The sequence below is a fragment of the Scyliorhinus torazame genome, chromosome 12 (assembly GCF_047496885.1).
Source record: "Scyliorhinus torazame isolate Kashiwa2021f chromosome 12, sScyTor2.1, whole genome shotgun sequence".
Classification (NCBI taxonomy): domain Eukaryota; kingdom Metazoa; phylum Chordata; class Chondrichthyes; order Carcharhiniformes; family Scyliorhinidae; genus Scyliorhinus; species Scyliorhinus torazame.
The window spans coordinates 201838170-201863635 of record NC_092718.1 but is presented as its reverse complement, the minus strand read 5'-3'; the positions used below and the strand labels follow the sequence as shown (position 1 = coordinate 201863635).

At 50.0% G+C, this 25466-nt stretch overlaps 1 protein-coding gene across 10 annotated transcripts in view; it reads left to right on the top strand.

Annotated features, from left to right (window-relative positions):
* Window positions 1-25466, top strand: part of LOC140386874 (hepatocyte nuclear factor 1-beta-like) — a 133600-nt gene that overhangs the window by 101404 nt on the left and 6730 nt on the right. For all 10 annotated transcript variants that reach the window (XM_072469692.1, XM_072469687.1, XM_072469685.1 and 7 more), the window contains one exon: window positions 7804-7922. In XM_072469692.1, coding sequence (XP_072325793.1) covers window positions 7804-7922 — 119 coding nt within the window. The remainder of the gene's footprint in view (window positions 1-7803; window positions 7923-25466) is intronic.

Below are 25466 nucleotides of genomic sequence, written 5' to 3'. Positions count from 1 at the left end.
CAGCGATTCAATGCTCTTCCATACAGTGTAATCTGGAAGTTCCCGTAGACGGCAATCTCCGTTTGAGTCATGAATTGGTGGGAACTTACATTCTAATGCAATCGGTTTCACTGAATAAATCCTGGAAAAAGTTGCACCTTGTTGAATAAGGGGGAACAGAGCTTATAATAGGGTCCGGAGTTCACTGTTACTTATGAACACCCTCACTAGCCCTGAAAAGATATTATATTTGCAGAATGTCATATTTCTCTACAATGTTGAAGATTTCCACATATTATCAGAAACAGAATTTAATCATTTATTTTAAGGGTTTGTTTATCTTCTTTGTAGCTTGCACCTTAATCTAATCATAGGGCTGGATTTTCCGCGCAATCCGTTGCGCGTTTCACAGTGGCGAAGATAGCCTGCCATTGGCTGGGGGCGGGTTATTCTGCTCCCGCCATTGTCTTTTTTTTTGGGAAATATTTTTATTCAAACTTTTACATATTTTCAACAACCTCCCCCTTACAGAAAAAAGAAAAACAAAGAACACATAAATAAACATCTTACAACTACATCACGAATTCCCCCAATATACAACCCCCCCATAAAGCAATAATAAACACAGTAGAACACACAAAGTACCCCCCCCCCCCTCCCCCTGGGTTGCTGCTGCTGCTGACCACCTCCTAACGCTCCACTAGAAAGTCTAGGAACGGTTGCCACCGCCTGAAGAACCCTTGCACAGACCGTCTCAAGGCAAATTTTACCCTCTCCAATTTAATGAACCCTGCCATGTCGCTGATCCAGGCTTCCACGCTCGGGGGCCTCTCATCCTTCCACTGTAGCAGAATCCTCCGCCGGGCTACCAGGGACGCAAAGGCCAGAATACCGGCCTCTTTCGCCTCCTGCACTCCCGGCTCGTCCGATACCCCAAATAGTGCTAACCCCCAGCTCGGCTTAACCCGGGTGTTCACCACCTTAGACACCGTCCTTGCAATACCCCTCCAGAACCCATCCAGCACCGGGCATGCCCAGAACATGTGGGTGTGATTTGCTGGGCACCCTATCCTGGATCCTGAGTGCTGGAAGCAGCGGGAACTCCCTCACCTGCCGTCTTACCCAAATTTTTCCTCCAACGCCCCAAGGCTCGCAAACGTCCCATCTAAAAGCAGGTCCCCCATCCTTCTAATTCCTGCCCTGTGCCAGCTCATCCATTCTCCCCGGGACAAACCGATGGTTCTCCCGGATCGGGGACCAAACCAAAGCCTCTACCTCACCCCTGTGGCATCTCCACTGCCCCCAAATTTTTAAAGTTGCCGTCACCACCGGACTCGTGGTGTACCTAGTCGGCGGGAGCGGCAGCGGTGCTGTCACCAGCGCTCCCAGACTCGTGCCCACGCAGGACGCCATCTCCAGCCTCTTCCACGCCGTCCCCTCCCCCTCCATTACCCACTTGCGTATCATCGCCACATTGGCAGCCCAGTAATGCCCACACAGATTAGGTAACGCTAACCCTCCTCTGTCCCTACTCCGCTCCAGAAACACCCTTCTCATCCTCGGGGTCTTTTTCGCCCACACGAATCCCATGGTGATCCTACTGACCTGCTTAAATAAGGCCTTAGGGATCAGGATGGGGAGGCACTGGAATATAAAAAGGAACCTCGGGAGCACCGTCAGCTTCACCGACTGTACCGTACCCGCCAGGGAGAGTGGCAGCATATCCCACCTTTTAAACTCCTCCTCCATCTGCTCCACCAGCCTCATCAAGTTGAGCTTGTGTAGCGCTCCCCAGCTCCTGGCCACCTGGATCCCTAGGTACCGAAAACTCCTTTCCACCCTCTTCAGTGGAAGCTCGTCTATCCCACTTCCCTGGTCCCCTGGGTGGACTACGAAGAGCTCACTCTTCCCCACGCTGAGCTTATACCCGGAAAAGTCCACAAACTCCCTGAGGATCCGCATCACCTCCGGCATCCCCCCCACTGGTCCGCCACATACAGTAACAGGTCATCAGCATATAACGATACCCGGTGTTCCTCCCCCCCCCGGACCAGCCCCCTCCAGTTCCTGGACTCCCTTAGAGCATTGTGAAAGGCTCAATTGCCAAAGCAAATAACAAGGGGGATAGGGGGCACCCCTGCCTCGTCCCCCGGTACAGCCGAAAGTATTTTGACCTCCTCCGATTCGTGGCCACACTCGCCACTGGGGCTTCGTAAAGTAGCCTAACCCAACTAATGAACCCCTCCCCGAACCCAAACCTCCTCAACACTTCCCAAAGGTACCCCCACTCCACCCTATCGAAGGCCTTCTCCGTGTCCATCGCCGCCACTATCTCTGCTTTCCCCTCCACTGCAGGCATCATGATTACGTTACGGAGCCTCCGCACATTGGTATTCAGCTGCCTTCCCTTAACAAAACCCGTCTGGTCCTCGTGAATCACCCCCGGGACACAGTCCTCAATTCTGGTAGCCAACACCTTCGTTAAAAGCTTCGCGTCCACGTTGAGGAGAGATATTGGCCTGTATGACCCACACTCTAATGGGTCCTTGTCCCGCTTCAAGATCAGTGAGATCAGCGCCCAGGACATCGTCGGGGGTAGGGCCCCCCCTCCCTCGCCTCATTGAAAGTCCTCACTATTAGAGGGCCCAGCAGGTCCATGTACTTCCGGTAAAATTCCACCGGGAACCCATCTGGCCCTGGTGCCTTCCCCGCCTGCATACTCCCCAGCTCCTTAGTCAGCTCCACCAGCCCTACCAGTGCCCCAAGCCCAGCCACCTGCTCCTCCTCCACCCTCGGGAACCTCAGCCGATCCAAAAATCGACGTATCCCCCCCCCCCCCCCCCGCCCCCCCTCCTCCGTCGGGCGCTCAGACCTATACATCCCCTCATAAAAGTCTCTAAATACCCCATTTATTCCCACCGCACTCCGCACCGTGTTCCCCCCTTTATCCCTAACTCCCCCAATCTCCCTCACTGCCTCCCATTTCCGAAGCTGGTGTGCCAACATCCGGCCAGCCTTTTCCCCGTACTCATACACCGCCCCTTGTGCTTTCCTCCACTGCACCTCTGCCTTCTTGGTAGTCAACAGATCGAACTCGGCCTGGAGGCTTCGTCGCTCCTTGAGTAGTCCCTCCTCGGGGACCTCTGCATACCTCCTATCCACCCTTAAAATCTCCCCCACCAATCTCTCTCTCTCTCTCCTCTCCTTCCCCTCCTTGTGGGCCCTAGTGGAGATTAGCTCTCCCCTAATCACCACCTTCAGCGCCTCCCAGGCCACCCCCACCTGCACCTCCCCATTATCGTTAGCCTCTAGACAGCTTTCAATGCACCCCCGGACCCGCCCGCTCACCACCTCATCCGCCAGCAAGCCCACATCCAGGCGCCACAGCGGGCGCTGGTCCCTCTCCTCCCCTAGCTCCAGCTCCACCCAATGCGGGGCATGGTCTGAGGTGGCTATGGCCGAATACTCCGTGTCCTCCACCCTCGGGATTAGTGCCCTGTTCATAACGAAGAAGTCTATCCGGGAGTAGGCTTTATGGATGTGGGGAAAAAAAGAAAATTCCCTGGCCCCCAGCCTGACAAACCTCCATGGGTCCACTCCTCCCATCTGGTCCATAAACCCCTTCAGTACCTTGGCCGCCGTCGGCCTCTTACCTGTCCTGGACCTGGAGCGGTCCAATGCTGGATCCAGCACCGTGTTGAAATCCCCCCCCATTATCAAGCTTCCTACCTCCAGGTCCGGAATCCGACCCAGCATGCGCTTCATAAATCCGGCATCATCCCAATTCGGGGCATATACATTCACTAATACCACCCGCACCCCCTGCAGCTTACCACTCACCATCACATACCTACCTCCATTGTCTGCCACGATGTTCAGCGCCTCAAACGACACCCGCTTCCCCACCAAAATCGCCACCCCACGATTCTTTGCGTCCAACCCCGAGTGAAAAACCTGCCCTACCCACCCCTTTCTCAGCCTAACCTGATCTGCCACCCTCAAATGCATCTCCTGGAGCATAACCACATCTGCCTTCAGTCCCTTCAGGTGCGCGAACACATGGGCCCTCTTGACCGGCCCGTTCAGGCCTCTCACATTCCAAGTTATCAGCCGGATCAGGGGGCTTCCCGCCCCCCTGCCGATTAGCCATCCCCTTTTCTAGGCCAGCCACGTGCCCGCGTCTCCCGCACTCTCCATTCCCCCCAGCGGCAGACCCCCACTTCGACTCTCTCTTCAGGCTCCAGCTCCCCTTTGGCCAATGCAGCAGCAACCCAGTTCCCCCCTCCCCCCCAGCTAGGTCCCCCCCTAGCTGCGTTGCTCCTCCCATAGCACTCCCGTAAGCCTGCTGACCCCGGCCACTCCCGCCACCCCATCGACCCTCCAGTGTGGTAGTCTCCCCCCCCTTCCTCTCCATCACTGCCCTTCCCCCCCAGCCCCACCCCCTTCCTTCTCTAGCACGGGAAAAAGCCCGCGCATTCCATCAAACCGGCCCCGCCCTCTCTGGTGCAGCTCCCTTTTGTGGCCTAATCCCAGCTTCCCCACCTCGGGCCTCCCATCTCCCCTCCCCCCCCCCAATGGGGCTCCGTCCTTCCAACCACTGACACTCACACTCTCACAAAACCCCCACTTCGAACCATTTCACCCTACCCCACCCAGCACCCAAGGAAACAATACAGAACAGAGCATCCCCCAACATCCCCCCAAGCACAGTAACCACAGTAGCCACCCGCGACCTCCCCTCACAACCCACCCTCAGTCCATGTCCAACTTTTCGGCCTGAATAAAGGTCCACGCCTCCTCCGGCATCTCAAAGTAATGGTGCCGGTTCTTAAACGTGACCTACAGTCGCGCCGGTTGCAGCATCCCGAATTTCACCCCCTTCCGATGCAGAACCGCCTTAGCCCGATTGTACCCGACCCTCTCCTTGGTCACCTCCGCGCTCCAGTCCTGGTATATACGGACCTCTGCATTCTCCCACCTGCTGCTCCACTATTTTTTTGCCCATTTTAGGACACACTCCCTGTCCACCAAGAGGTGGAACCGCACCAATACCGCCCGCGGCGGCTCGTTAGACTTGGGCCTCCTCGCCAGGACTCGGTGGGCCCCATCCAGCTCCAGGGGCCTCGGGAAGGCACCCGCGCCCATCAACGTGTTTAGCATCATGACCACATATGCTCCAGCATCCGACCCCTCCACTCCCTCCGGGAGACCCAGAATCCGCAGATTCTTCCTCCTCGACCGATTCTCCATGTCCTTGAACTTCTCCTGCCATTTGTTATGCAGCGCCTCCACCTTCACCGCCAGGCCCAATATCTCGTCCTCATTCTCCGAGGCCTTCTGCCGCACCTCCCGGATCGCCGCCCCTTGGGCCTTCTGGCTCTCGACCAGCTTGTTGATCGAAGCCTTCATTGGCTCCAGCAGCTCTGCTTTCAATTCCGCGAAGCAGCGCTTGAGAAACTCCTGCTGCTCTTGCGCCCACGCTGCCTGGTCTCCACCCGCCGCCATCTTGGCTTTCCTCCCTCGCACTTTTTGCTGCACCAGAATTACTTTTTTCACCGCTCCACTCCTGGTCCAATCCATACAGTGCCGGGGAAATCGTACTGTCAGTTTCCCACACTGGGAACCGTCGAACAAATTCCGCTGGGGCCCCTAAAAAGAGCCCAAAAGTCCGTTTCTGGCGGGAGCTGCCGAACGTGCGACTTAGCTCAGCATAGCTGCAACCGGAAGTCCTGCTCCCGCCATTGTCAATGGGTTTTCCGTTGAATGCACCCCTTGCTGCCGGGAAACCCGCTGCGGGGCGCGCCATCGGCAGGACTGGAAAATCCCCCCCCCCCAGCATGAACAACCGGAAGGTTCCGTCCAGAATAATTTATTTCTCTTTGTGAAATTTTAAATTAAAAGTGAAGGGATTAAGTGGGTCACTGTCCGTGTGGAATTTGCACATTCTCCCCGTGTCTGCGTGGGTTTCACCCCCACAACCTAAAGATGTGCAGGGTAGGTGGATTGGTCACGCTAAATTGCCCCTTAATTGGGAAAAAAATAATAATTAGGTGCAATAAAAAAAAAATTTTAAGTGAAGGGATTCAATGGATTCCTAGTTTGCCGTGTTAATACTTCAATGTGATAGGGCACTTGTCCTACTTGCTGACACTCCTGCTGCTGCATGCCATGTAACACGGTGGGAGATTGAAACAGAGAGGAAAACCACATCACAGTAATCACCAGATCTCTGTGGACAGCTTTCTTCAAGGTCACCGGCAAGCACCCTTGTTTTGCTCCTGACCACAAAATCCGGGTCAATATGTTTTGGGTAACAAACGCTATACATGGATAACCTATGGGTAAGGCTCAATCTCTTGGGTAATACATTCTTAAGTTTGTTCATTTCAGCAAATCCTCCCATTCCCCTGTGTGTTAAGTGCCAACATTGAGTGTGCTCAAATTTCTAAACCTGAGACCTCTAGGTCCAATATTGTGGGGAACAGGCACCTGGGGCGAAATTCTCCGGAAACGGCGCGATGTCCGCCGACTGGCGCCCAAAACGGCGCAAATCAGACGGGCATCGCGCCACCCCTAAGGTGCGGAATGCTCCGCATCTTTGGGGGCCGAGCCCCAACATTGAGGGGCTAGGACGGCACCGGACGGATTTCCGCCCCGCCAGCTGGCAAAAAAGGCCTTTGGTGCCCCGCCAGCTGGTGCGGAAATGACATCTCCGGGCGGCGCATGCGCGGGAGCGGCAGCGGCCGCTGACAGCATTCCCACACATGCGCAGTGGAGGGAGTCTCTTCTGCCTCCGCCATGGTGCAGACCGTGGCGAAGGCAGAAGGGAAAGAGTGCCCCCATGGCACAGGCCCGCCCGCGGATCGGTGGGCCCCAATCGCGGGCCAGGCCACCGTGGGGGCACCCCCCAGGGCCAGATTGCCCCGTGACCCCCCCCAGGACCCTGGAGCCCGCCCGCGCCACCTTGTCCCGCCGGTAAGGTAGGTGATTTAATTTACGCCGGCAGGACAGGCATTTTAGCGGCGGGACTTCGGCCCATCTGGGCCGGAGAATCGAGCAGGGGGGCCCGCCAACCGGCGCGGCACGATTCCCGCCCCCGCCGAATATCCGGTGCCGGAGACTTCGGCAACCAGCGGGGGCGGGATTCACGCCAGCCTCCGGCGATTCTCCAACCCGGCGGGGGTCGGAGGATTTCGCCCCTGATGTCCTTCATTGCATCGGGCACTCCCCAGTAGATTATCAGCCCCATATGTTTCACTTGCAGCATTTGGAAAATGGATTGTTTATCTCCTTTTGGAGGAATCGACCCCAATTCCTCTTGCCTTAAAAAAAAATGCAGTTAAAGGGCAGAAGCTGCCAGTCGTGGAGTGGGGAGGGGTGGATTTCAAATCTTTAAAAACTTCAATCCAGAATGTCCGACATATTGGTTGCACTAGAGGGAGAGGAGAATATTGAAGTGGGGAGGAAAGGTTTGTCTGATGTTTGTAGGGTAAAATGGGTTGGTAACAAATCAGTACACCATTCATAGAGGGCTTGGCTATCTTGTTCACTGAAGTTAATGACGGGAACAGGCGACCAATTTACTATGAGCCCATCTCCTACTATTGGTGTGGTCCAGACTCCCCTCTGCTGCTTGGCAACTGAATATGTATTAATGTGGAAGAATTGTATCCAATTTTCATTGCGAAAGGGTATCCGAATCTGTCTTTAATCTGTTATACCATGGAACACACACAGATTCTGAAAACTTTGTCAGTTTGCGATTCGGCGTTGATGGAAGTGTCACATGTCTAACACTGCTGTTTTGTTTTGGTTTCCTTCTAGTGTACACGCACAAACCAGATCCTCCCCAGTATTCCCACACCACACGATTCCCATCAGCCATGGTCGTCGCAGACACGGGCAGCATCAGTGCACTAGCGAGCATGTCCTCGAGCAAGCAGGTAACTGAATGAAGCAATGGCAGTAGCTGCTGAAAGTGACAGTATTGGCTGTCAACCTTTGACCTTTAGAAACCCTGTTCTCGGGTGAATGTTAATGCGTTGCGGGTAAACATAGGCTGAGATTGAGGCAAAGTTCCGGGTCTGAGTGTTGCAGATAACTTCTATTTATTTCTTAATACTGAACAACTGTTTTGAATCAAGGGCGGCCTTGATCTAAACTTTTCTGATCCTGAGGGGTATTGACAGGACGGACGTGGAGAGGATCTTTCCTCTTGAGGGAGAATCTAGAACTAGGGTTCACTGTTTAAAAATAAAGGGTCGCTCATTTAAGACAGCGATAAGGAGACATTTTTACTCTCAGAGGGTCGTGAACTCTCTTCTTAAAAAGGCAGTGGAAGCAAATTGAATATTTTTAAGGCAGAACTAAGTTGGTTCTTGATTAATAAGGGGGGATGAAAGATAATCGAGGGTGGGCAGGAATGTGAGTTGAGGTTACTATCAGATCAGCCGTGATCCTATTGAATGGTGAAGCTCGAGGGGCCGAGTGGCCTATTCCTGCTCCTAATTCGTATGTATGTTTGCATGTAATTTATTCCTTAAAATGCAAGACCTGAATAATGGAAGTGGGTTGGATAGACTCAACGCCCTTTCCTACTGCCTCGATTTTAAAATTATCATCCTTGTTTTCAAATCCCTCCCTGGACTTGTCCTTTCCTAATTTTGTTACCTCCTGGAGCCGCACAGCCCTGTGTGATCCCTGAGAATTCCCAAATTGAATTGCTCCAACACTGGGGGATTCTGCCTTCAGGCCCCCTGAACTCTGAACTTCCAACCTTGAACCTGTCTGCCTCTAACTTCTTCTCAAAATCAGGGCCGGGATTCTCCCCCACCCGGCGGGGCGGGGGGTCCCGGCGTAATGGAGTGGTGGGAACCACTTTGGCGTCGGGCCGCCCCAAAGGTGCGGATTTCTCCACACCTTTAGGGGCCAAGCCCTCACCTTGAGGGGCTAGGCCCACGCTGGAGTGATTGGCGCGCCGCGGGCCGGCGGGAAAGGCCTTTGGCGCCACGCCAGCCGGGGCCGAAAGAACTTCGCCGGCCGGCGGAAGTCTGCGCATGCACGGGAGCGTTAGCGGCTGCTGACGTCATCCCCGCGCATGCGCAGGGCGGGGTGTCTCTTCCGCGTCGGCCATGGTGAAGGCTGTGGCCGAGGCGGAGGGAAAAGAGTGCCCCCATCCATGGCACAGGCCCGCCCGCGGATCGGTGGGCCCCGATCGCAGGCCGGGCCACCGTGGGGGCACTCCCCCCCCCCCCCCCGGGACCAGATCGCCCCGCCCAGGACCCCTGAGCCCGCCCGCGCCGCCTGTTCCCGCCGGTAAGAGAGGTGGTTTGATTCTCGCCGGCGGGACTGGCATTCCAGCAGCGGGACTTTGGCCCATCACGGGCCGGAGAATCGCCGGGGGGGAGGCTCACCGACCGGTGCGGCGCGATTCCCGCCCCCGCCGAGTATCCGGTGCCAGAGAATTTGGCAACCGGTGGGGGCGGGATTCACGCCAGCCCCCGGCGATTCTCCGACCCGGCGGGGGGGGGGGGGGCGGAGAATCCCGCCCCTGGTTCCTAACAAACCTTGCATCACCTTCCTATTGTCTGCTTCTCTAGCTCGATGTCAGATTTTGGTTGGTAACACCTCCGGAATGCTTTAGTCTGTTAAAGATGTTAGATAGATTATTTTAATTTAGAGTATCCAAATCTTTTTATTCCCAATTAAGGGGCAATTTAGCGTGGCCAATCCACCTACCCTGCACATCTTTTTGGGTTGTGGGGGGAGAATGTGCAAACTCCACACGGACAGTGACCCAGAGCCGGGATCGAACCCAAGTCCTCAGCGCCATGAGGCAGCAGTGCTAACCACTGCGCCTCCCTGCCGCCCGTTGAAGATGTTATATGAGGCTGTTGTCGTTGAATGTGTTAACCGCAGGAGAAAAAGCCTTCAGTCCATCCAACACGCTCCATCATTTTGGTTCTCACTTTACTGAATAATATCCCGATCAGTATTCTACATTAAACGTTGCTGTTTATTGGGTCAGTTTATTGGGGTGTGTAGTAAGAAACAAGATGGGGGGGTGGTTGTAGTTCGGTCTGTCGGCTGGACGGCTAGCCTGTGGTTCATTCCCTGTTCCAGATGAGGTATCTCGGGCCGTGCCTTCCTCATCCTGCCCTGTGGAAGAATTCCTGCATAAGCCATGGCTCAGAAACCTTCGGAATAGAATTTCATAGAATTTACAGTGCAGAAGGAGGCCATTCAGCCCATCGAGTCTGCACCGGCTCTTGGAAAGAGCACCCTACCCAAGCCCACACCGCCACCCTATCCCCATAACCCAGTAACCCCATCCAACACTAAGGGCAATTTTGGACATTAAGGGCAATTTAGCATGGCCAATCCACCTAACCTGCACATCTTTGGACTGTGGGAAACCGGAGCACCCAGAGGAAACCCACGTGCACACGGGAGAATGTGCAGACTCCACACAGACAGTGACCCAAGCCGGGAATCGAACCTGGGACCCTGGAGCTGTGAAGCAATTATGCTAACCACTGTGCGACCGTACTGCCCAGTGGAGGTTGTGGAGGTTGTTAAACGGGGAAGAAAAGAAGCAGATGTTTTCACAATAACACAGTCTCCTGTTTAAGATGAGTTCCACAGTTCATGTGGGTGATACGATGGCAAAGGTATTGGGTGAGGAAGGAGGATTTTGGATGTGGTCGTCAGGAGGCACTCAGCTGTACGGTCCTAGAAGCAGCTACTCAGTGTCCATTATCCACAGTGTGTGAGGCAGAGACTCTCTGAGGAGCTAAAGAAAACAAAAAACTTTGAATTATTTTCCTGTTTTTACAAAAATCGATTTTTGTCCCGTCCCCCCGTTCTCCCCTCTCGTCCATGATGTGTCTTGTTGGGATCTGATTCTACAATGGAATTGCACAAATGACCCTTCTCTGTCTGGGAGCCTGATCCGATACCGTCCTGATCAGAAGTTAGGTGCCTGTTGGGTGAGTGCTCGGTGCCGGTAGAATTGCCTATCCACCTATCCCTGATATTCAGCTGCACACCAGGAAACCGGAGAGAATCAGTCCTCTGCTTCTACCTTAGGCCAGTTGACAATTCAGTTCAAGAGCGTAACTATAGGAGGTCTTGTGGCGCAGCGCTTGCGCCCCCTACTGCTCCAGAAGCTCCGGGTTCGAGTCCTAACCGCCCGGACTTGTTTGCCCCGGTCTAGCTCGGGAACCCTCCCACCACTTCCTCCCACCACTCGCCAGAGGGTAAAGAACAGTGCGTGGGTGTCAAGTTACACTCGAAAAAAGTATGACTTAATTTTACAACAGAGAAGCATGGAACTTATCTCCAATCGGTGGCAATGGATCAATTGGAAGTCAAAAGCATTGAACTCAACATATGTGACTCAATTATCAGCCACTGTGGGAGTAGGAGTGGGTGCGATCCCCCCAGTATAATAGGTAATCAAAGTTCTACTCTAAACTCGGCAAATATTGGGCCTAGTGTAACCTTACATCCTGATGTATCTCAGATTACTGGCTGCTTGCCTGAAAATTTAGGCAATGTGATGGATAGAGTTATTTCTAGATTGCAGTGAATTATGGGTATTGTACCCACCATTCTTGATTGATTTCCATGGCAGCCACCTATGGGAGCGAGATGGGTGCAGTCTGCTGGTCATGTGATGAATCCTCACTGAATATGCTCAGGTCAGAGTTGGCAACTTATGGGATTCAGGCCGATGCCACTAAGGCACTGTGCTCTTTGTTTTTGGAATTATTGAATGATATTTACCACCTGCATATATCTCTATGAAATCCCTCTCAGTACTCTCCAGCATCACTGTCTCTGTAACCTCTTCCATTCTGGTAACCCCTTCAAGATCAATGCATTCCTCCAATTGTGGCCTCTTACCGTTATCTCTCCACCATTGGAGGCCGTGTCTTCAGTTGCCACAGCTCTGGAATGCCCTCTCTAAATCATTCTGCCTCTCTCTGCTGCTTGAAGGCACTCCTTAAAACCAATTTATTTGAGCAAACTTTTGTTCACCTGTCCTAATGTCCCCTTGTGTGGCTCGGAACCAAGTGTTATTAGGTAACGCTCCTGCACACAGTGCCTTGTGACGTCTTCTGGTGGCCCGGTTTGTGAATCACTCCTTGTATCCTTGCATGATCACCCTCTAAAGGAGCAAACATAAGCTGAGAAAGCATGAAACCCGTACTACAATGAGATAAATGAGATTGTAAAGTCACCAGGGGCTTGATCAACATCTACTTCGCAAGTGCCCGAAATAAGGCATGACATTTTATACCCATTGCATTAAAATTGTACCTTTTCCTCAGATCTATACAGCTGGAATGGTGCAATGAAGGCACTCCATGTAGAAAGTGAAGCAAACGGCAAGCTCCACATCTCAGTCCTCCTCTAACTGCGCCACACCCACCAGTTAGAAAACACAGAGCTGCCTTGTTTCTTTCAGGTATTTCACTGAGCGCAGTCAGTAACTGTCAGCGTGATAATTGATGGCGGCCTTTCACAATTCTGTGTTTATTTGCCTTTTCCATTAACCAATATGATTTTCAGCAGGCAGATCTGCACACCTTTTTTCCACTGGAGTCACCCACCTTGACCGCCGGTCTCGATCGCGCTCTTCACCCAGCTGTTTGCTATTTAATCACTCCGTCCCGTCACAGTCTCCTTCCTCCGTCAAACCCCCCCCCCCAACCCCCACCTCCCTCCCACTCACACCTTTTCCCTGGAATTTTAATAAACGGTTCCAGTTCTAATGAAATGCCATTGACCTGAAACATGGGGCAGGATTTTTCCCATGGGTTTCAGGACCCCCACCGTCGGGTTCAAATAGAGGTCAGGAAGCCCACCCTGAGTGGAGAACAACCATTCACCTGCCGATTGTCCCCAAATTGGACGATTAGTGGCCAGAGATTGGCCAATTAAGCATGGTGGGTGGGCCTCAAAGCTGTTTTTTGGAAAATATTTTATTAAGGCGTTTATAAATTTTTAACTCAAAGCTGGAGGACCAATAGGAAGCTGCCTTGAACTGAAGAAGCAAAAACTGGTCTTTCAGGATATTTGAGAGAGAGAGAGAGAGGGTGTGCCCTAAGATGGAGGCGTCCCCTCTCCAACTCTTTAGCATTTAAAACAAAAATAGATCAAGCAACCACTGTGTGGGGAGGGTCCTTCCACAGGCCAGCTTGTGGATGCCTCTACGTCTCCTTGGTATGCTGGATTCCCAGCCTGCCAATGGCAGTGCCATCTGCAAGATGCACTGCAGCAACTCGCCGAGGCCCCTTCGATGGCACCTTACAAACCTGCGGCCACCGTCACCTACAAGGGCAGTAGGTACATGGGACACCAGCACCTACACGTTCCCCTCCAAGCTGCACACCATCCTGACAGAGACTGTATATTCATCGTCAACTGAGTTAGAATCTGGGAATTACTTTCCTAGCAACTGTGTGGGTGAACTTACACCGCATGCACTGCAGTGGTTCAAGAAGGCATCTTATTACCACCTTCTCAAGCGCAATTCGGGATGGGCCATAAATATCAGCAAAGCCCACAAACGATGAACTCGAATCAAGAGAAAACTTTTGACTTAAGTGAAAATGGAATGCTCATGTTTGCTGAAGTTCTAATCATCATAGAATTTACAGTGCAGAAGGAGGCCATTCAGCCCATCGAGTCTGTACCGGCTCTTGGAAAGAGCACCCTACCCAAGCCCACAGCTCCACCCTATCCCCATAACCCAGTTACCCCACCCAACACCAAGGGCAATTTTGGACACTAAGGACAATTTAGCATGGCCAATCCACCTAACCTGCACATCTCTGGACTGTGGGAGGAAACCGGAGCCCCCGGAGGAAACCCACGCACACACGGGGAGAACATGCAGACTCCACCCCGCACAGACAGTGACCCAAGCCGGGTATCGAACCTGGGACCCTGGAGCTGTGAAGCAATTGTGCTAACCACTGTGCTACCGTGCTGCCCAAATCATCACCAAGTCACTTAACTTATTTATCAATATAAATCCTGCACAGAGCACACACTTTCTGGTAATTTATCTTACACCTTGTTGGCATGATTTCTGGTTACATTCTTCAGTTAACGATTCCTACTGTAAACTTATTGGTGAACATTTTCCATTTGCTTTTCCCATGTCAACAGTGAAGTTATTGTCGCAGACTAGGTAGCTGTGTAGAAGGTGTTTCTGAAACACCTCTCTCAAATCTGTCATCATCTTGTTTATAAAATAAACACTTACTTCCATCAATTGAGTGGGCAAAGCCAAGAGCAGTTTACAAGTATAGTTTATGCTGACTGACCTGCAGTAATCAACTGAGGATTGTCCCCTTACGTGGATTCAGCACCGACAGCCTGGAAAATGCTGCTGGTGATATTAATGCGTGAATACGTAAGAAATAGGAGCAGGAGGAGGACATTTGATCCTCAAGCCTGCTCCACCATTCAGGAAGGGCCTGGCTGATCTGATTGTGGCTTTCATTGCTCTTCACTGCCTGCCCCCCTCGCCCATAGCCCTTGACTCCCTTTGTAGATCAAAAGCCTGTCTAACTCAGCCTTGAATATATGCATACAATGGCCCACTATCCACCTCTTTCTGGGCTAGTAAAATAAATTCTTCCTCATCTCCATCTTAAATGGGAGACTGCTTGGGCATGATTTTACTAAATGGGAACAGAGTCCCATAGCGAGTGCGTTTGGCCACGTGTTTCACCATGCTTGCAGTGCCAGAACTCTTCAGGTGTAGCAAAAGATCGGGATGGCATTTTTAAACGACATCCTGATCTCCAAGGCCCCTGAAACGACCCCCCGATTCCCGCCCCAAGCCCCAACACACTATGGGGGGGGGTCTCCACCACCCCCCAGCACCCAAGCAGGGCCCCCCGGCCTGATCGCACCCACACATAAATTGCCAGCTTGGCACCTTAGCAGTGCCCCTGCCAGCCGGCAGGGGCACCTGGGAACCTGGCACCCAGGTGGCACCAGCAGTGCCACGGTACCACCCTGCCCACAGGGCATGCATCTGGGAGCCTCTGATCCCTTGGGAGACCCTTCGCGAGTGTCGTTCCGCCTGGTTCCCGTTTCTGGAGAGCAGTACTGAATAGCACTCGGCCGAGATCTCCGAGATAGATCCTACGCCCCATGTAACTAGGGAATCTGCATGTTAAAGTGAGACTAGCTGTCTCGCTTTAATGTGCAGATTTGCTAAAAGGTGATCCCGCCCGTTAGATCTTGTGTGGCGTTGCAAGCTGGGTAGATTCCGGGTGTGGGGTCTGCTGGCTTTCATCGGCCAAGGTGCGCTGCGGCGAGCTGCCTTTCGGGCCCAGCGTGGCCGTAAAATTGCACCCCTTATTTTTAAACTGTGCTCCCTAGTTCGAGATTTCCCCCGTGAGAGCAAACATCCTCTCACCATCCACCCTGTCAAACCCCCTGAGAATCTTTGAAGTTTCAATAAAATGACCTCTCGTTCTTGTGAACTCCAATGGGTACAGACACAAACCCTTGCTTCATAAGACCGCCATATGTGGTGTTAACACATTTGATGTTCTTGTGTCTAATACAAGTGCGTTCACTCATTTGTTAACACTAATATCACTAACAGTTCTTTCACTACCACGTCAATCAATCAGTGTAGGATTCAAACACATGAAAGCACCAACATCAGAGCTGCTGTGTGGGGTAAAACACCCTGACTGGAATGACACCGCTCTAAAAAATCTCCACGGGGTAGAAATTTCAAGTAGTACTGGATTTGCAGTGTGGTTTGGAGGGTGAAATAGCTCTTGGGTGCTCATTACCATGTATTTCCAAACAAGAGAGCGAAAAAAGACAACGGCTCTGAGCCCCTGTTCAGCCATACACATTCATTATTTACTGTCACAGTGTGATGAATGTATTGTACTAACCATTCACCATGTATTACACTGTATCACGCTGTTGCCCATGTGGGCTCCACCTATGGACCATTGTACGATATTACATGGAATGTATCATGTTGGTGCCCTTGTGGGCTCCGCCCCTGGCTCCGCCCCTTGAGGGGAGGTATAAAGAGCAGCAGCCCTGTAGGCGGCCCTCACTAGCAGAGCAGTCGCAGGCAGGCACTGTTCTAGTCGATTAAAGCCACTATTCACTTCAACTCTCTGTCTCGCATGAATTGATGGTCGCATCACACAGTTTCTTTTATTTCTGTCCTTTTTGCCATACTGACTGTCCTGAAGGATTTCCGGCAAAATGGTAGAAAATCCGTGCATTAGGATACAAAGGTCGTCACAAAAAAGTGGTGAGCATTTATTTGAAGAGGGAACTGGGCAGTGGTCTTGGTGACATGCTTCAGCTCAATATATGTCACAATGCTGCATGTTTGCAAACAAGCAAAAGCTTTCCCTGACTGTAGCAATATATAAACTCATTTTGTTGTTTCACAGCGACACGGTAGCACAGTGTTTAGCAGTGTTGCCGCACAGCGCCAGGGACCCGGGTTCGATTCCCGACTTGGGTCACTGTCTGTGTGGAGTCTGCATGTTCTCTCCCCGTGCCTGCGTGGATTTTGTCCGGGTGCTCCGGTTTCCTACCACAAGTCCCGAAAGACGTGCTGTTAGGTGAATTGGACATTCTGAATTCTCCCTCAGTGAACCCGAACAGGCGCCGTAGCGTGGCGACTAGGGGATTTTCGCAGTAACTTCATTGCAGTGTTAATGTAAGCCTACTTGTGACACTAATAAAAGATCATTATCCCACACGTAGTGGTGCACAAGGCAGATTTTCATTTGTTCCCATAGCGAGGTTTTTCCTGGAACAGGTCGCTAGCCAGCCACCAGAGGGACGCCACTCTACATTGAGAATGGCTGTCCATGAGTCTCGCTTACTCTTACCACCTGCCATTGGCATTTGTAAAGATTTTACATGTGACACGCAACCTGTTTGGGTGTTATTTTTGTGAGGGCCACGAAGAATCCAGCACGAGTTTTAAGGATACAAAGTAATAACATTTATTTACAATAACATATTTATATAGCAGCAGCAGTAACCTCCCTTGCTGCACTCTCCTTCCTCTTGGTTCCTAAACTGGCCAGCTTTATTTATACTAGGAGTTTACTAATGGTTTCTCCGCCCCCCTCATTGGGGAAGCTCATACTCCCACAGGATTGTGGGATTGTCATTAGTCCCCAGCCAATGGTAAGTAGGCAGGTCATAACAGTTATGAATGCACCTTCATTGGCCATCAAAGTCCTGGGGTGGTACTTGAACCCGGAACTCCTGGCTCAGAAGCAGGGATGCTAACCCACTGCGCCACAAGCCTGCCTATGTAAATGCACACCTACATTTATTATGTTGTGACACATCATTATTCCAGCAGCATCATACTTCCATTTATTGAACAGCTCAAAGAGCATCACACAATGGAATACAGTGACTTATTGCAATGAAGTGAATTAGATGCAATTGTACAATTTATCACAAAAAGTGTTCAGCAAAAATACACCTTCAATGTTAAAGATATAAATCGCCTACCTCATCACTAAACAAGAACCTTGAGTTCAGTTAAACAAGTAATTTATTTTTATTGCACTAAAGTAAAGGTGAACAGGGGTTAATATATATCAAATAGAAATTGAATCTTAATGTTTGTTGAGGTTCTGATACACAAATCTCAATCAGTTGGGCAGCCAGGCAGAGAAATACTCCTAAGTAAACGAGGTTTCCTTTGAAAATCTCTATCAATCAATATGCTAACTATTCACCCTTAAACTGGCTTGATTAATTATGCCTTCATACTCCAATGGTCTTAGATGAGTTGCTTGTTGGAACAAGCCTTTGCAGTACAGGAAATGTCCTCTTATCAAAATATGATGTGACGCTACCTGTTAGTTTAACATACATCCAGATAATTACCCGTCTTTTCATCAGAGACGATGGTCACCCTTCCTTGAAGCATAGTTAACTGAAACTAATGCAAATACTTTGCACATGAGATGACAGATAGTTTACCGGAATAGCCTTATCAAATGGATTCTATTCCTCGTCCTTCCTGTTACTGTAATTGCGAGAGGCTTTTCCAACAAGCTGCATTTAATGGGAATGTGACGGTGAATGGTGCAAGCTCTTAAGGCAAGGAATTCAATTTTGTAGTTACCAGGGAAGGCTAATTAAGCAGAAGAGGTGTAGTTGGACTATGCCAATACAACAACAACAGCATATATTCATATAGCATCTTTAACTCAATGGAACATCCCAAGGTGCTTCACAGAAGCATCATAAGACCATAAGACATAGGAGCAGAATTAGGCCACTCGGCCAATCGAGTCTGCTCCGCCATTCAATCATAGCTGATATTTTCTCATCCCCATTCTCCTGCCTTCTCCCCATAACCCCTGATCCCCTTATTAATCAAGAACCTATCTATCTCTGTCTGAAAGACACTCAGCGATTTGGCCTCCACAGCCTTCTGCGGCAAAGAGTTCCACAGATTCACCACCCTCTGGCTGAAGAAATCCCTCCTCATCTCTGTTTTAAAGGATCATCCCTTTAGTCTGAGATGGTGTCCTCTGGTTCTAGTTTTTCCTACAAGTGGAAACATCCTCCTCACGTCCACTCTATCCAGGCCTTGCAGTATCCTGTAAGTTTCAATAAGATCACCCCTCATCCTTCTAAACTTCAACGAGTACAGATCCAGAGTCCTCAACCATTCCTTACACGACAAGCTCTTCATTCCAGGGATCATTCTTGTGAACCTCCTCTAGACCTTTCCAAGGCCAGCACATCCTTCCTTAGATACGGGGCCCAAAACTGCCCACAATACTCCAAATGGGGTCTGACCAGAGCCTTATGCAGTCTCAGAAGCCCGTGGTCTTGTATTCTAGCCCTCTCGACATGGATGCTGACATAGCATTTGCCTTTCTAACTGCCCAAAATGCAACATAGCATGGCACATTGGGTCAGCTGGTCAAAGGTTTGGTCAGAGAAGTGAGTTTTAAGGAGGCTCTTAAAGGAGTGAAATAAGGTAGTGAGGTAAGGGAGGGAATTCCAGAGCTCTGGGCAACTGAAGGCACGGCCACCCGAGGTGGAACAAGTAAAATCAGGGATGCACGAGAGGCCAGAATTCGAGGAGCACAGATACCTTGGATAGTAGTGGGGCTGGAGGAGAGTATCGAGATCGGAGAGGCCATGGAGGAATTTGAGAACGGAGATGAGTTTTTCTAAATGCTTGACCTGAAGCCGATGTGGGCCAGCGAGCACAAGGGTGATAGGCGAATGGGTCTCGGTATGAGTTAGGATACGGAGCAGCAGAAGTTTGGATGACTTCAAGTGTCTAGAGGATGGAATGTGAGCGACCAGCCAACAGCGTGTTGAAATAGTCGAGTCTCGAAGTAACAAAGGAATGGATGGTGGTTTCAACAGCAGATGAGCTGGTTAGTCGGGTGAAGTCGGGAGATGGTACTGAGGTGAACTTTAAAAAAAAATTTAGAGTACCCAATTATTTTTTTTCCAATTAAGGGGCAATTTAGCGTGGCCAATCCACCTACCCTGTCCATCTTTGGGTTGTGAGGGCAAGACCCATGCAGACTCGGGGAGAATGTGCAAACTCTACACGGACAGTGACCCGGGGCCGGGATCGGACCCGGGTCCTCAGGGCCGTGAGGCAGCAGTGCTAACCACTGACCCACCATGCCTCCCAGTACTGAGGTGAACAAAGTGGGTTTCAGGCACGAATGGGTGGTCGGAAGCTCATCTCGGGGTCAATTCTGACACCGTTGGTAGACTCAGACAGTTGCCGGGAGGCAAGGATGGAGTTGCTAACTGAGGAATGGAGACCGAAAACAATGGCTTCAGTCCTCTCCATGTTTCATTGAGGTAAATTTTTGCTCACCTGGCAGGATGTTGGATATGCAGTCTGATAGTTCAGTAATGGTGGACGAGGTGAGCGAGGTGATGGTAAGGTAGAGCTGGCTGTTATCTGTGTATGTGTGAAAAATGAGGCTGTGCTTTTAGATGGTGCTGCTAGGTGAGAAATAGGCAACGGTACAGGAGCCAGTGGAAGTAATACCCTGGCTGTGGTGAGATAGATAAGAATGGGATGAGGTGACATCAGTCCCATCTAGCTGGATGACAGCGGAGAGGCATTGGAAGAGGTTAATGTGGCTGAGAAATGTAAGGAGAGAGAGTTTACCTGCACCAGAGTCACAGTAGCATAAGAATTGGCACATGATTTTCTTTTGCAATGTGTCACAACTGGATAGGAAGATCCCAGAATGGAGCCCTGGCTCACGTACCTTTTATTTCTTTTATTTAAAACGTGGAGGAACAGTGCCACAGTGGTTAGCACTGCTGCCTCACAGCGCCTGGGACCCGGGTTCAATTCCGGCCTTGGGTGATTGTCTGTATGGAGTTTGCACATTCTCCCCGTGTCTGCATGGTTTTCCTCCAGGTGCTCCGGTTTCCTCCCACAGTCCAAAGACGTGGCAGTTAGGTGGATTGGCCATGTTAAAAATTGTAGGTTAGATGGGGTTGCAGGGATACTGCGGGGAATGGGTTGAGGTTGGGGTGCTCTTTTAGAGGGTCGTGCAGATCCGTTGGGCCGAATGGCCTCCTTCTGCACATAGGGATTCTATGATTCTAGGACCTCTAAGGGCTGGTTTAGCTCAGTGGGCTAGACAGCTGGTTTGTAATGCAGGACAAGGCCAGCAGCGCGGGTTCAATTCCCGTACCAGCTTACCCGAACAGGCGTCGGAATGTGGCGACTACGGGCTTTTCATAGTAACTTCATAACTTGTGACAATAAAAGATTATTATTAGCTAGTTTTAACAACAAGAAAAAATTGGAGTATGATAGTATGCTTTTACTCTCCCCGTATCTTAACTATTTGGCAGCACGGTAGCATTGTGGATAGCACAATTGCTTCACAGCTCCAGGGTCTCAGGTTCGATTCCCGGCTTGGGTCACTGTCTGTGCAGAGTCTGCACATCCTCCCCGTGTGTGCGTGGGTTTCCTCCGGGTGCTCCGGTTTCCTCCCACAGTCCAAAGATGTGCGGGTTAGGTGGATTGGCCATGCTAAATTGCCCATAGTGTCCAAAAATTGCCCTTAGTGTTTGGTGGGGTTACTGGGTTATGGGGATAGGGTGGAGGTGTGGACCTTGGGTAGGGTGCTCTTTCTAAGAGCTGGTGCAGACTCGATGGGCCGAATGGCCTCCTTCTGCACTGTAAATTCTATGAAATTCTATGATTACACACAGGTTTTAGAATTAACATGGATAGCAAAGTACATCTTAATCAACAATGGTCTCATTAACACAAAGTCCCTTTTAAGCACACAAAATGGCTGTGGTTTGATACACGCATTCTACACTGAACCCAGGTTAGTGTCTGTGAATTTCTCCTCCGAATTCCACCAGACGATGATCACATGAGAGTTTCCGAATTCCACTTTAAATTCTTCTGTCATAATAAAGCTTTCCCTTGGCGGTTTGCATTCTGAAATCCAGGCCAGGTTTTCCAAATGACATGTTTCACAAAGCTTCCGCTCCACTTTTATCAGCGAATCAGGTGCAGGATTTTACACCAACCCCTTTAGGATTTGTTTGTCTTGACTGCTGTGCAAAATGCTCACAATTACTTTAACTCTCGATTCACAAACTGTATTAAAATTATATCAAATGTTTTATCTACCTCTGAAGTCTGCTGTCCCACTTTAATTCAAGTTGCTGCAATTGTCTCTTTAACTCAGAACACCTTGTTTACTCCTTGAATTCTTCTGAACCACACCTTGGTCTCTTTTCACTTAACTCCATACTAGTTGGACGCTTCTCTTCATTTCCTGCATTTCCGTAACGAGCTGGACTTATTTCCGGCATCTGTTTTCTTAACCATTACTCCATAGTAAGATTTTTCTTCTAGCAAGTCTGAGAGTGATGTTCCATCTTTAGCTGTCTAAAACCAACTTTTTCTAGCAGAGCTGCAAGAACTGTCTTCTCTCTCATTACCTACCTCCAACTACAATCAAATTAGCTAAACTAAAACTTAAAAGTTTCTCTACCTTACACGGCCCAGTTGCTAAGCAACCACACTGGTTTATTTATCCTTTGTGCCATAGCCCTCTCTAAGCACGATAGAAAAACAGTTGGAACTTAACCAACCCCCATACATACAAACTGCTTTGTCCAACATGAATCTAATTATCGGTTTTACCCTTCCAAGTATGGAAACATTAAATTAAACCCACTTAAAAACTATACCTTATTTCTAATATTTATCAACAGAAATATAAATCCCTTAAAATTATCTTTATTTTTCGAACAAATGGACACACCTTTTGCCTGTGATGATACAGAGTTAAACAGAATCTCTTCATCAAATACTTATTGCCTATCTGGTTACTGTATTAGGAAGAGGTTTCTCCATAGGGTACATCTAATCCTTCAGAGAGGAAATTAGCGGCAGTATAAAATGGGCTACTGTTTTGTTATGATTTCATTTTGAGCAGCTAGCATTGAACAATTTCACCCATTCCAAATTTTCTCCTCTGGGCAACCAACATGGCAAGGGTATTGGATCTGCGTTTTGAGCAATTTCAGCCTGTCTGAAACCCCTCCTTGTGTCTATTCACCCTCTTATGGACTGAACTGATCTCTCTATGCATCTTCTCTACTGTTGTTAGCACTATACTCCGTATGCTTCAACCCGATGTCTATGGCTATGTATTTACATTGTGTATTTATCGTATGTCCTATGTTTTGTTCACACATGGAACGATCTGCCTGGACTGTACACAGAACAATACTTTTCACTGTACCTTGGTACACGTGACAATAAATCTAAATCTAACCTAAATCAGCACCACTCCCTAAAAGCCTTTATCTAGGATGGCATGGTGGCACAGTGGTTAGCACTGCTGCCTCATAGTGCCAAGGATCCGGGTTCGATCCTGGCCCCGGGTCACTGTCCGTGTGGAGTTTGCACATTCTCCTCGTGTCTGCGTGGGTCCCACCCCCACAACCCAAAGATGTGCAGGGTAGGTGGATTGGCCATGCTAAATTGCCCCTTAATTGGAAAAAAATAATTGGGTACTCTAAATTAATTTTTTTTAAACTTCCATCATACATTATACTGTAGAGAAATAGAAGGCCCACCACACATACTTTATAGAGATAGCATAGCTTGTGTAGATTATTATTCTAAAGGAATTGTGTGTTTTGTATCCATTCCTGAGGCAATACATAAGGACATGAAAACTAGGAGCAGAAGGTAGATTGAACTTGCCCATTGAACTTGTTCCAACATCCAATATGATCATGGCGGACCTTGGACTTTAACTCCATTTTCCCACCCCCCTCCCCATATTGCTTAATTACTGAAAGACTAAAAATCTGTCTATCACAGCCTTAAATACATTCAAAGATGGATCCTCTGGTGTAGAGAATACCAAAGATTCACAACCTTTTATGTGAAGTAATCTTGGTGCAACTCAATGCTACATGATTGAACCCTTACCCGGAGAACGTGCCCCATTGTTTTAGATTCCCCGACCAATGGAAATGATCTCTCAATGTTTACCCTACCTAGCTAGCCCCTTCTGAATTTTGTAGGTTTCAATGAGATAATATCTCGGTCTTCTAAACTCTAGAGAATCCCAGCCCAATTAACTCAGCCTCTCATCATAGGACACATGTACGATGAGCTGAATTTTCCGCTTGTCGGACGCACACAATTGGCAGGCCTGGAAGAGGGTACAAACACGCACTGCCAGCCACCACCAGCCCCAGGACGCGGTTTTGCGCTAGCTGGCCAATCAATGGGCAACCAGTGTGAACAGCGCACTAGGAAAGGCTCAAAGCTGCCAGGGAGGGTTGTGAAAAGGGCAGGAGCTGAGTAAAGGGTGGGTTCGGCCTGTGCTCCCTCAGGGGGACAGTCGCTGAGGGGCTGCTTCAGGGCTGCTTCAAAACAATAAACAGCAATTGAAAGAAAAGCTGCAAAGCGTATCTAGGCAGCACATTCAAAAGCGAACGCCAGTCCCCAGATACCTTTTAAAATTTTATTTCAGCCCGGACATTTCATCCCACTGTTGCTAACTTTTGGTTGGTTCAATTGGCTCTGTTTTATAACCGTTGCTCTCGAGTCGCCAGGTATCTTTATGATACCGCCACGAGGTTCAAGTCCAAGTAATGATCAATAACTCAACACACCGATTAGTAAGATTCAAATCAAAGCACATTTATTATTCACAGTAATCGCTACTCATGCACAAATTCTACTTCTAAGCTACTTCTACAACTAACAGGCCAATAATTAGCTTCGGACTGGCCCACCAGGTCAGGGGAACAAATGGCCTTTCGTTCGGGTTCTGAGTCTGCGGGTTTCGAAGTTGGTACGGATTGGTAGCTAGGAGCGCCTATCTCGTAGACAGCGTTGACTTAAGACTTACTGGATCTCGGCGGCAGTTGAACCGGTCACGGTCAAGGTTGATTCGCGTTGCTGGGTGACCCGGTCAAGAAGAACGATTTGAGCTTGGGGGCTTAACTTTATAGTCCCCAGGGGCTTCCCGCCTTTCGGGGCGGACCCTGTACCTGGTTCCAGGTGATTGGACTTTGTTCCAATCGCTTGGTTCGATTTCTCCAATATTGGAGCGGTTCCCTGATCGATGGGCGGTCTTGAGGTGTCTGTTAACCTCTTTTGTGTTGGCTCCTGCTGGCGCCGAGGAGTCTGGCTTTGCTTTGTTTGTCCCAAATGTTGCGATTGTTCCCGGGGATTGCTTATTAGTATGTAGATGGCTGCTACATTATTACGCAGATGGCTGCTTGTATCGATGCTGTCTGGGCTTTTGCAGAGTTTAATACACAGTAAACTTGCACCTGCTGGTTTCTGCCTGTGTTGGCTGAATTTCCCTGCAGCCTTTGCTGTTCTCCATTTTACATCGGGAGTTGGCCAACCCAGGTGGCTACACCACCCTGGGTGTAGCTAAAGCGTAAAGGCCGCATGGCCAATCGGCCCCATCGGCCAACAGTAAAAACAGACCGTCCACATGAAATTGGGTTCAACTGGACCCTTTATGGGCTACATTGAGTGGCACGATAGCACAGTGGGTGGCACGGTAACACAATGGTTAGGACTGTTGCTTCACAGCTCCAGGGTCCCAGGTTCGATACCGAGCTTGGATCACTGTCTGTGCGGTGTCTGTATGGTTCTCCCCGTGTCTGCGTGGGTTTCCTTCGGGTGCTCCGGTTTCCTCCCACAGACCAAAGATGAGCAGGTTGGGTGGATTGGCTGTACTAAATTTCCCCTTAGTGTCCAAAAGATTAGGTGGGGTTACTGGGTTACGGGGATAGGCTGCAGATATGGGCTTAGGTAGGGTGCTCTTTCCAAGGGCCCAGTGCAGACTTGATGGGCCGAATGGCCTCCTTCAGCACCGTAACTTCTGTGAATTGCCTGCTTGATTATCGGCAGCAGCAGTTCAAACTCA